This window comes from Ochlerotatus camptorhynchus, unplaced genomic scaffold (assembly GCF_037179485.1).
Source record: "Ochlerotatus camptorhynchus isolate MF236.1 unplaced genomic scaffold, CSIRO-AGI_Acam_v1.1 ptg000221l, whole genome shotgun sequence".
In the NCBI taxonomy this organism is placed as follows: Eukaryota; Metazoa; Arthropoda; class Insecta; order Diptera; family Culicidae; genus Ochlerotatus; species Ochlerotatus camptorhynchus.
In genome coordinates, this window is record NW_027040711.1 from 493,020 (window position 1) to 506,243 (window position 13,224).

Below are 13,224 nucleotides of genomic sequence, written 5' to 3' on the forward strand. Positions count from 1 at the left end.
ATCCTTTAACTTACTTTGGCCTCAAACGGAAAGCCCCAAAAACTGCTCCTCCATAGCACATTGGCAATCCTGTATTGATGGCCTCCACCCATTTAATGGCAACCTCTCCGAGCATGTTGGTTGGCATTCCGAAAATGGTGTGAACTAGATCGTGCACCTCTCGGTATCGCGTCATTACGTAGGCAAGCTCGGGATCTTCCATGAATTTAACCTCCATTCGTGAATCTGGTGTTATTTCCTGCAATTCAAAATAAAAATATTCAATCCTGAAGACAGTATGAGAACAGTTAACAATCAGTGCTTACATATTTCTCCAGAAAGCTAACATAGTGGAAACCGAGCGTATTTTCCGGAAGCTTTCTCAATGATTCCATATCAACAGTGCGGCTGTTGATGCGTGGTTTATCTGCTAATATTTGGCGACCTTCTTCTGAGTTCCGCATCTGGTGGTGAATGTTCTTCAATGCTTGAACACCGGTTGTTTCACCCAAGCAAGCGATCATGTCATGTCTGGAAAGATGTATTCAATCGTTAGACTGTAATTTGAACAAGCTTATAATAGATTGCATCTTACCTTCGGGGGTTAACCAGCGCAGCTATGGAACTGCCAGCACTAAGAATAACCTTCTGCAGTTCAGTGAGCTTGACTTGGTTTTGTAGAAATTCTTTGGTGAATTCATCTGAGGGTTGCGATGTTCCGAATTCGATCGATGAGGTTTGAGCACTGTCAGCATTTTCAGCTATTGCAAAGCTTCGACCGAGCACGCAGTTGAACCTCCATGTGCGAAGGATGGATCGATGTAGCATGATTGACATAATATTCCAATACCTTTAGCACAAAGAACGTTTGGAAAGTTCAGAACTAGAAAGATTATAAGTAGAAGTTACGTTCTTATTTAATACTAGTATTCGCCTGCAAAATCTCGAATTGTAACAACATTCTAACCAGCTTAACGATCAAACAAATAGGGTAAATGTTGGCTTCGGCACCCATTGACTGTTTTCGGCAACCAAAATTTAAACGTTAATTTCACTATGTTTTCCCATCAACGCACTTCCCTGAATGTGTCCAAACGATTGTTTAGCCTTTCAGCTTCAATCTGATTATATTTGAACGATCGAGCAATCCAGTAATGCTACATTTTTCTTCAAATAAAGCATACGCACTACAAAATGAGGTTGATTTCGAGTTGCCGATAATAGAACAGCTGGTTAACACGCAGTTCTAATGGGAAGGTTGCCGAAGAAAAAGAGACTGCCGACAATAGTCACACTCACCTGAGAAGTTTGGAGCGTTGTAAAAACGCTTTCAAAACGTTTTGAAAAATTCTGTCGATTGGAATGGATAGAGAAGCAAGCAGCAGATGAATGTAAACAAACAGACACATCATATATGTGCGTGACGCTGAGAAAATGCTAGTAGAAGTGCAGACGCTGCTTAGATTGACGAGAATACGTAAATTCCCCTATGTGCCATTTTTTTACTGAAAAAGTTTGTGTTTGCTTGAGTAGCTGTTGTTGTTTATTGGGGGAGCCGTAATTCAATGTACATTAACAAGATTTCTTATGACTAAAGTTAGTAGAACGGGTCTACTCGCGGCTTATTCGAGGTTAAGGACTACCATTTTAAAACATGGGGGTGAATTCTAATCGTTCTAATCAACGTCACCGTTGAACCGTTGAATGAACGTGGGAGAAGCACTGCACTGCCTATCATAGCATATCAGTCCTATTGGAAAAAGTAGGCATAGAGAAAATGGCCGTCGAAGTTACGAAGTGCAATTTTTTAAAGTTAAAATTAGTTGCAATAAATTTAGCATGTTTTGTTATATCAGCGAAAAATATGGCAATTCGAAAAGCAGCACTTTAACTTGAACTATGGACGATTGAATTTCAGGATGGACAGATCTCGAAAGATGAATGGACGATTGACGGGACAACTGAAACGAAACACAAAAAAGTGGCGATCTTGGGAGAACGATGAGAGGACCGACACTTCAGTTGGGAAAACTACTAAACTCTCACTCCTAAATCAGTTTTAATATATTCGGCTACTTAGTCTCTTACGTTGTTCATAACATAGATCTGGCAACACAGAATCAGGTACAAGACAAACAACCACACAGAGTTTAAATTGCCGAAATCAGTAAAAATTTGCTTGGGTTTTTAAACAACTTGGATTTCAGTAACCAATTAAAAGAATTAGGTGGGGCTTTTTGCGAAGGAAAATGACAGGCAGACTCTTCCATCTTGTAGATCTACAAAACAAACCTTTTTAATACCTTTTTACCTTACGGAACAAACTTTGCTCTTCTTGAGGTGCTTTTTTTTCCTCTGTTCGGGACGTAACACCACTGCGACCAGTAATTTGATCTATTGTAGTATATCCCGTGTCCTTTGTTTAGTGCATGTCGTATCACTCCATCACTATTGAGAATTGATGAAGGTCCCGCTCTTTATACTCTTCGGAGTGTTTGAAACACCCTTCAAAGACGCGTCCCTTTGTCAGTCAAAATTGGATTCCTTAGCAACAAAATGACACCGATAATGACCATGCATCAGAACCCTAGTCTTAACCACTTCAAACTAGGTAAACGAATAGAAGATTAGGAATCACATAGATGAAGACTAAATAACTAGTTGGAGGCGAACCAGCCCAAGGCTGAAAGCCTCCTTAATAAAGCTAAATAATAATAATAATAATAAATAACTAGTTTATTCCTTGTTTCAAGGTCATCCTCGGTCCAAGCAACCCGAGGATTTATCATTATCAACAAGGCATAAAAAGTAACAAGGACTAATAGCGAATTCGTTTATTATCAGTGCGAAACCGAACTTTTAGTCAGTGTGAACCTCAACCTGAGTTAGGTTTTAAAAACAAACGATCAAACTGACGTTTGTCAGAAAACAAACAGACGCAAACTTGATACCCGATCCAGGTTGGAACTTAATAATAAACGAATTCGCTACATGTTCCCCTAGTTTGAAGTAGTCAGGACTAGGAATCGGTATTTTTTACAGGGTGTCGGTAAAAAATCAAGTGACCGTTATCCGTAAGGAATCAATGAAAACAACTAATTCTATTATAACTATTATTATACGGGTTTTAATAATACCTATTGTTTACACCATAAAATAAATGATTATTTAAATAAAATAAATATACAATAAAATATACTGTATTGTACCATAAATAAATGGCGGGTATCATATGGCGGGGTTTAGAGGCCTATATCATCCCCCATTTGCTTACGTTTATCTTCTCCTGCGTAACAGACTTGCAAACAATTGTTGTCCTTCCATCGTTCCGATTGAGCTATGTTGTAGACGGAGTTTTTCATGAAAAAAAAAATAAAGTGTTGTGTCCTAGGCACAACCGCAGTTATGACGTAGAACCACACAAAATTGATGTTTCGCATGCATTTTTGACTATTATACTTATTATTATGAATGGGACGGGGCAGAACGTTTCTTTTGTGCAGAATATGGAAAAAAAGGATGGACTTTTTATGTTAATCTAATTGCATATATAGAGGTACCAGATATGTTTTACAGTTAGTTGTTGGTAATTTTCCAACATAATATCATAGGATGTATGTCTCCTCTTAAGCAATTATTTTGAAAATTTTGGCTTTTGTTTTTACTTATAATTGTAGAAAAAAAAAATAATAGTGATCGGAAAATAGTGATCGTCAATCCATGTCTTTTTTGAGTTGACATTGTAAACGGGGGCAGGGAGAGAGGGGTATTTTGCATATCCAATTCTCATTTCTTATTATGTGACAGGTGATCACGCCGTGATCCACCTTTATTCGCTGACTTGGTCCTGCTTGCTGCAGGACTAAGGGCCACGCCGTCCGAAGCGGTAATGAGCACAGGCATTGCCATTTAAATGATCTTTATTTCTTGTGATTGTGTGGTTTACATGTATGAATTTTTTAAGTGACACAGATGCGTCTTTTCAACTTTAGTACATTTGAGATTTTAATTATTATTTACAGTTCCTAGTCCTATCAGGTCTATTTTAAAGTATGACCACCTTGGTGGGATTGGTTTGATTTGAATTGGAAAAAGGAGACTACTTATAACTACTATTTACAACTACAACTAACCTACAACTACTATGTACACCTAACCTACTATATACAAATTGCTTATCAAAGCATGTTCTGATAAATTACATTTTTGTGCAAATTTAGTCTTAATTTCGTTAATTTTGGAATCTATTTTGGCAATGCCTGCCTCTTCATGTAAATTTGTTATTCTAGTGTCGAAAGGACGATCAAGAACCATCCTCAGCACTCTATTCTGAGCTACCTGAATTTTGTTCCTGTGAGTCTGTGCACATGATTCCCACACCGGAGCTGCGTAGAGGATCGCAGGTGCTATGATTTGTTTGTAGACGGCCAGTTTGTTCACCTTTGAGAGGCGGGATCTGCGGCAAATCAGCGGATACAGACTCCTAACCAAAGCGGAACACTTGACTACGGTTTTCTCCACATGCGAGCGGAATAGGAGCTTTTCGTCAAACAACATCCCGAGATAGGTTACTTCGGCGGACCACTCAACCCTTGTGCCATCCATGATTACAGTACAAGAGGGAGCCGGTTTTAGTTTGGGTGATTGTCGATGGAGGAACATGATTGTTTGTGTTTTGGAAGCATTGATTTTGATTTTCCACGTGGTGGCATAATCAGCAAAGGCGTTAAGGCATCGTTGAAGTTTGTTCGTTATTTCGCGAGGCATCCTTCCTTTGACGGCTATTGCGGTATCATCTGCGAACAGGAAAAACACGCAACCGTCTCCAAGGGGAGGAATGTCGGAAGTGTAAATGCTGTAAAGCAAGGGGCCCAGCAGACTGCCTTGCGGGACTCCTGCTGGGATGGAAAACGTGTCTGAAAGACAACCATTCAACGATACCTTAAACGACCTTTGCTGGAGGTAGTTACGGGTGATTTTAACAAGATGCAAAGGAAAGTTGAAGTTACAAAGCTTGTATACAAGCCCATTGTGCCAGACATTATCAAACGCTTTCTCAACGTCTAACAATGCCATGGCTGTAGACTTGGATACAGCCTTGTTACTTCGGATGTTATTCATCACCCGTACTAGCTGATGATTTGTGGAGTGCCCCTTCCTGAACCCGAACTGTTCCGGTAGGAGAATGTTGTGTTCCTCGACAAACTTGAGCAAACGATTGAGAATCAGTTTCTCGAACAGTTTGCTCAGCGCTGAAAGGAGGCTGATTGGTCTGTAGCTTGAAGCTAGCGTTGGGTCCTTCCCGGGTTTGCGGATAGGTATGATTTTCGCTATTTTCCAGATACTTGGAAAGTAGTGCCGTTCCAAGCATCTGTTGAAGACAGCAGCCAGCAGAGAGTGAACCTTCATGCTGAGATTTTTCAATACTAGGTTGAATATTCCGTCAAACCCGGGGGCCTTCATGTTTTTGGTGCATTTCAGCGTTGAGCAAATCTGTTCCACTGTGATTCTATCCTCCGGAGGGATGGCACAAGGGGAGGAATCAAGGTTGAGTACGCATTGCTCAACCTGAACTTCGAGCGGACTTTGGATGTTGAAGCCAAGCAAGTGCGATTTGGCAATATGCTCACCAATCGCATTTGCTTTCTCCTGAGGGGTGATTATGAGCCGATCGTCATCATTTTCATCTTTGAGTGGAGGAATGGGTTTGGGGTGCGTCTTTAGGACCTTAGCTACCTTCCAGAATGGTCTGGAGCGGTCGTCCAGATTCTGGACAAGCCGCCCGAAACTTTCGTTCTGGAGTGAGACCATTCTGGAAGCAATCTCCTTGTTCAGATCGGCCATTTCACGTCTCCTCGCTAGATCTCCGGTTCTCTGGAACTGACGTCTACGCACATTTCTCAAGCGAATCAGTAATTGGGTGTGGGAATCAATGGCAATAAACTTACCCCTCACAGGAACTCGTCGGACGCACGCCTCGTCAGCCACGGTTATGGCTTGGTGGAGTCCCTCCAACGCTCGGTCGATGTCCTCCACGGTGTCAAGCGACGGGTTGTCGATGATGTGCCTGTCTACCGCGCGTCCAAACTGGGCCCAGTTTACGCGATGGTAGTCCTTGCGCAGGCTTGAAGCAGGAGCCACGTTGCAGCCCAGTTCAGCCACCACCGGTTGGTGGTCGGAGCTGAGTTCGTTCAATGCTACCGGCTTGGACAAGCCGATATTTGTCAGGAACAGGTCTAGCGTCGATGGGTTGCCAGCCGGTGAGATAAATGTTGGCTCATCCGAAAACCAAACGGAGTACAGCCCATGCTGTGAGTGGTCGAACAGCAGACGACCGTTCTGGTTCTGCTGGTAGTTCCGCCAGGCCTCATGGCGAGCGTTTAGATCTCCTCCTACTACGAAACGGGAACCGTTACGGGTGATGGTGGACAGGTCCTTCTTGAATTTAGCCGCTAGTCCACTGTTGGCGGCACACTGTCGAGGGCAGTACACGGCGATGAACTGGACGTATCCAGTCGACGACTCCACCTCCACACCAAGGGCCTCGATGATAGAGGTGCGGATATGAGACAGAGTGTGGTATTTTATTCCTTTCTTGACGACGACCGCAACACCACCCCCCCTGGAGCTGGTGCGATCAAGCCGAATAATGTTGTGGTCAGGCAACCAGAAGCTGTCGCCGGACTTTAGATGGGTCTCTGATAGGAGGCCCACGTCGATACTATGCTTGCGGAGGAAGTCAGCAAGCTCGAACTTTTTGGCTCGTACAGAGCAAGCGTTCCACGTGACTATAGTTAACGGTTTAGACGCCATACCGAATGATAAACTTACCGAGCACTTGGATCTGTTCGGGTTTGTTGCGGCACTGACGAAGAGCGCTGGTCATGTCGACGAAAATCTTCATCAGCTCATCCGCAGAGAAGAGATCGGGATTGGCGTTTTGTGCTTCTGGTTGTCTCCAGAATCCAGGGGGGGATGGAGAGATTTGTCCAGCTGAGGCACCAGACGTTTCTTGACGGGGGCCGGATTGCACCCGTGGATTTGCTTGACCGTGTTGCGTACCACGAAGAGGCGGGAAGTCCTCCACCCTGAATGCCGGAGTGTTTTCCTTCTTCCGTCCTGGTTGGCTTCTTGTGGACGCTTGCTATGAGCTTGCTGCAGGACTAAGGGCCACGCCGTCCGAAGCGGTAATGAGCACAGGCACGACAGCAGCGCTGTTTTATATCTTTTCAGGTTTAAGCAGAACGATGTGTAACTGCACCTGACAGGATTTCCCGCCGTTTTTTTGACGTAGGACTACGTCTTTGATTTCTATATGGGGGTACACTTTGTGAAAACCGAAAATGGAACATGTAACAAATTAAGAAAGATTTTGAACGTAAATAGCTCAGCTGCCTCTGGTCCAATTTCAATAATTTTATCACCAATGGATCAGAAATATGGCTACGCATCGATAGCAATGCTTCCGAATGTTGATTTTCAACAAGAAACTATTGAAAAACTGGTAAATGTCCAGCATTGTCCAAAAGCGTCGAATTAACTAACAAATCCACCAATTACCTATATGCATATGCTGCTTCCCCAGCACAGTCGTCAGAGAGTAATACGAAACAAGTCGAAGTGGCATTCGCCTCCTATCGTCGGGCGCGTGCGAATAGGGAGGATGGAATTGCGTAATATTTTGCACACTCATCGCCATACTCAGAACCACACGCTCCCAACAACCACACCACTGTGTGGTGGTGTTCGGTCGTCGAAATTAGTAGCAGCAGTAGCAGTGCTTTCGGCGTGTGGCGTTGAAAATTGTTCTCCAGTAACAACGAAAGGCTGCCTGCAAGCAGCGAGCTGCAGAGTCCGCATAAGCAATCATCAATGGAGGAAGAAGCTGCACCGCTATGCTATGGATCGGAATCAGTAGCTCTTCGTGAGTCGCTGCGGGTCGGTCATCTATGCCAAGCGTGTCACCCTCGCTCCAAATGACATACAGCTCGACAGCCTCATCCGTGTTGAACATCCAGCTCTGAATTACTCAACCATCACTACAAAACGGTCCTTTTCAGGGCCACCAAAAATTTGTTCAAGGTCATCAGTTCCCGCAAGCAGCTAGCTATCAAGGCTCAACCTGTCTATAGAAGGTGTGAGATTGTAGGCCTGAATTCATTGGTGCAATTAGTTTTTCCTCGGCTTGCATTCCGCACGATTCGTTTCTTTCGTTTAATCAATCACCCTTGTAGTGACGTCGAAAAGATTGTTTCAATCGGCACTTACATATAAAATTTAATGTGGATTATAGAATTTTTTGTATGTTACCAAAATTTATGAATGGTTTGCCACTAATTGTTGAGATAATTGATTGATTATTGAATTATCACACTGTATACCATGAAAAAGCAGCCTGTTTGTGAGTTTTTGCCTGTTTTCAAGTAAGGAGTTATCATAAAAAACAAATCGCCAGCTGGTATTTCCCGGCGACTTAACAAATAAATAAAATCAAACAAAATCATCATGCAGAACTAGCTAGGATTTGTTTTACTTCATATTTCACAATATTGCTGTCGAGTGTTAAGACATCGTCTCCCGCAAAGTTTACATTTTCCCTCTACCAACACATACATCAGGGCTAGATAGATCTCCACAGGATCTATAGAATCCACGCAATTTAAAAAAAAAAACCAAAATGCACAGCATTACTAAAAGAGGTCAGGTTTCGACCAATAGCAGATAGATTTTAATTCTAAACAAGCCAAACGATTGGAAATTTATCTACCAATCTGCTAAAATGAACACTTAGTTAATTTTTAAAAGGTCACTATTGCAAAATACCAAATGTCCAACTGTTGCAATGGTGATCAAAATTATCACCGAGTGTCTGAAAACAGCGCATTCCCTAACACAGACTTAAATATCGAATTCGATGCGGTCCCACTGAACGGTGCTCATTCAGTCAACGTAAGTGGTGGTGTCCAGTCCAGCAGCAGCAGTAGTAGCAGCAGCAGCAGGAGTGCTTTCAACAACAACAACGAAAGGGTGCCTGCAAGCAGCGAGCTGCAGAGCTCATATGAGCAACCATAGAGAAGGAGGAAGAAGTCCCACCGCTACTGTGTTACCTGACTTATAACGACTGACTCGTCTAATTTTGCATAGCATGTAAAATTAGACGAACTATACGTTGTATTCAGGGTACGTTGTAGTAAGTCAGGTAACACAGTAGGCTAGGATCGGAATCAGTAGCTCGTCGTGCTCAGCTCAGCATTACTCAACCATCACTACAAAAAACGGTCCTTTTCAGGACCACCATAAATTTGTTAAGAGTATTATTTGGACATTTGTCAAGGTCATCAGTTCCCGCAAGCAGCTAGCTATCAAGGCTCAACCTGGTCTCTATAGAAGGTGTGGAATTGTAGGCCCGAATGTATTGGTGAGATTAAGCATCGTCCGACTATTTTCCAGAACACGCTGGTAGGAAGTGTTAAAAGTTCATATAGAATTTGAGAGAAGTAGGAATAATTCGCTTTGGGTGTATATTCACTCCCCAGAAAGCCAATAAAATCAAATTTGTGAGAAAATTAGCTCTCACGAGTTCAATCACTCGAAGTCCCTCCTTTTTTACATATTCTGCACAAACGATACTTTCCGCCCCGCCCCATTCATATAATTTGGAAGGAAATCCTGTGAGGGGTGAATTAAATACACTTTAATACCAAAATGCACAAAACCTAAAAATTAATATATAACAAAAAAATAAAAATACACATTTTAAAGTCGGGTAGATGAATCGAAAATACTCAAGTTGACAGTCCCTTGGATTCTCTTCATCAACTTTCTCTTTGAAATAAATACTACAAATTTGATACTCTTACAAATAAAAAACGGAAAGAGTTCAAGCTGAACATTGCATTAGGTCCTAAGTAACATTGACAGATTCTCTTCGTCGACTTTTTCTTTGTATCCCCACGGCCAAGTAAAGACATTCCCAGGTATTTTCAGCACACAGATCGATAAAAGAATCTTTTATCTAGCATCCAATATGACAAATTCAACTTGAAACGGTTATGTGCTCAAATTATTAACGAAAGAGAAAGTCGACGAAGAGAATCGATCAATGTTACTTAGGACCTAATGCAATGTTCAGCTTGAGTTAAGATAATTCGACAGTGAGCATGCATAAGGGCGTATAAGCGATGATCGATTCTCTTCATCGATTTTCTCTTTGCATTACTACAGCTAAGCGAAACAATTTTCTAGACTTTGTTCAATGCAGAGTTGTAACAGGTTGTATTGGCTATCAAAAGCAACAGCAAACGCACCGAGAAACGTTAATTCTAGCGAGTTATTAACAAAAGAGAAAATCGACGAAGATAAATAATCGATCATCGCGTTTACGCCCTTATGCATGCTCACTGTCGAATTGATGATTGTTCGTGCTCCGTTCGTGCTCCTAGGCACAGACCCTTCTACTTTTTTATGAATGGGGCCGTTGGTCCCCGTTTCATGAGTTGATGGGTTGATAGGTAGGGTTCAGTTGTGGGAGCTGCCTCTCTGGCGTCGGTAGCATTGGTGCTCAGCACGGAAAACAAGATCAACCGAAAACAAAGCAAGGAAAAAAATCGAATGTATGTCTCCTCTTAAGCATTTTTTTTTTAAATTTTGGTGCTGCGTGTAAAAAATTGTTTTTACTTATAATCCAATAAAACTGTCTACGTAGTTAATGAACAGCCCCTAATTGTGGTTTGATTAAAATTTATTTCCCGGAAAAAAGTGATTGTCAAAGTCCATGTCTTTTTCGGGTTGTTGTTAAGGGGGGGGGGGGAGGGAGGTGGGTTATACATACATAATTTTCCAAGTCTCATTCCTCATAGTGGTGGTCATGGTCACGCCATGAACCACCTTTAGCTGCTGACTTGGTTAGTGCCACGGCGTTCGAAGCGATAATGAGCAGAGTCAGGAAAGGAGACTGGGTTTGGGAAAAACGTTTAGTTAGTGATAAAATTATCATTTGCGCATTTTTCAAAAGTGTTTTTTGATTTGTACCCCAGTATAGGCGAATCCAAAAGAAACTAAGCGATCGTTTCAGCCTCTGGCGGTGAATAGGGGAACCCTCAAAAGAGTGATGAGAGTGGAAATTTGCACCGTGAAGCATAGGAAGAGGACAATTGGCAAATCAAAGTTGGCACGCGTGGAGAATAGAAGAACTATGAAAGTGATGATGGTTTCAAAATTTTCCACGGGGAAGTATACGAGTGCAATCTTAAAATGCTTTTATTTTGTGAATGGAGCATTTTATTTAAATCTGGTTAGTGCTACGTTAGTAGAAAACTTCAGGACTACTCAATAGACATATAATACAGAAAACATAATTTCTTTTCAGATTTTTAGGTGTAAACATAGACTTCCGCTTTTCTACCACTGTAGCAGTAACCAGATTTAAATAAAATGCTCCATTTTCAAAATAAAAGCATTTTAAGATTGCACTCGTATACTTCCCCGTGGAAAATTTTGAAACCATCATCACTTTCATAGTTCTCGCGTAACATTTGAAAAGGGCCTATGTCCAAAATGTAAACAATCCAGAAAATGAATTGTAAATTTTTCCGCCAGTATTTAATTCCTATATAAATAAATTGAAGTATTTTAGGCGTTTATATTGTTCACAATAACAATAGTAACTATATCTCAGTACACAACATCCAAAACATGCGAAACGTTTTCAAAAATACATGAAAATCGATAAAAATTTAATATCACAGTAATAAGCCTTTTTGTGAATCTTTAAATGGTTAGGCCCTTTTTGTTAAGCCGTTGTGCTTGTCATCATAAATTGTAGGCCCTTTGCTAAGCCTTTTCTTAACGTCAAATAAATCATCGGCCCTGCCTCAAGCAGTAGGGCCTAGCTTTGATTTGAAATTTTTCAATCATCGGCCCTTCTACGTCGCTAGGCTTATGAATGGAACCTCATCGAACGAAAAAAATATATGTTAGGCCCGAGGTTAGGCCGTTTTAGCACGAATGATTGGAAAAATTTCGTGGATCGGCCGTTTTTAAAATCAAGTTATTTTTAATGATTTTTATCGATAATGCGGAACATTCCTATACGACTGGTAGCTAATTACCAGTGCTACAGAATGGTATCAAAAATCGGTTTGTTTACATTTTGATCATAGGCCCTTTTCAAATGTTACGCGAGAGTTCTTCTATTCTCCACGAGTGCCAACTTTGATTTGCCAATATTTTCACCTTTCCTGATTAATTTATCCCCCCTTGGTGCTTGAAATCATCATCCACGTGAAATATTTTGTTTTCTGTATCGGGTTTGCAGTGATCCTGCTGGTGCTTCCATATATTTTTGATGAGAAAAATTAAGATTTATTAAATAATTGTCCCAGCGGTTATGATCTTCCGGGTTTTTAATTAGTGGTTATTTCAGCTGGAAATCAGTTCAGATTTATAGATAATCGAAAAATACAACCACTCCCGATGGAAATTTGCAAGTTGTGCAATAAAATGTACATTGTTTTGAGTTTTGAAAATCGTTATTACGATGTAAACAAATGGATTGGATGACATTTTCTTTAAAAATTGGCTAGCGCGCTCTAAATTGATGGTGCATGGAAAGAGCCTATAGTCGACAAAGACGTAGTTCTACGTCAAAAACGCAAGAAGATATTGTCATTATTGCTTGCCATTACTGACAATGCGTTATCTTTGTTGTTTTGTCATTCAACCCTTTAAATCATGGTTGGTTCGACACCTAGGGAGAATAGAATGTAGCTATCTTTCCAAGTCATTATCATTCCATGTTTGTTACCAGTTGCTGTGGTGACGAGTATTGAGAAAAAATCGTTGCCGCTCGTAAATATCGCTTTCACTTTAGCATCCACTTTAGCCAACGAATACTTTTTCTCGTAACCCGAAATTGAACAATACGGAAGGACCCAAACTAATAATGTTTTCGTTTTTGCGGTGTAGCTACACCGCCATACATTCAGGGTGTAGCTATCGGTTGTTTACAAACAAATGATGAGCTGTTAATTTACAAATTACAAACCAAGCAAAATCGATCAGTACCAATATAAATTGCCTAATACTAAACTAATCTCGATTACTTCTTGCAAAATGACGTATCTGCTTTTGTAAACAAAGATTCAAACGTCAATGTTTCTCGAAAAAAAATGGTGTTAGGCAATTTAAATTGGTACTGATCGTTTTTGATTTGTTCTTTTTTTTTGTAGTATGTTAAATTAAATT

General features: G+C 41.1%; 1 protein-coding gene across 1 annotated transcript in view; it reads right to left on the reverse strand.

Moving 5' to 3' along the window:
- Coq4 (Coenzyme Q4) overlaps window positions 1-13,224 on the reverse strand; it is a 35,950-nt gene that overhangs the window by 265 nt on the left and 22,461 nt on the right. The window contains exons 2-4 of the mRNA XM_065225098.1: window positions 575-829; window positions 306-510; window positions 15-238 (exon numbers count right to left, since the gene is read on the reverse strand). Of these exons, the coding sequence (XP_065081170.1) occupies window positions 15-238; window positions 306-510; window positions 575-816 (671 nt within the window). The 5' untranslated portion in view covers window positions 817-829. The remainder of the gene's footprint in view (window positions 1-14; window positions 239-305; window positions 511-574; window positions 830-13,224) is intronic.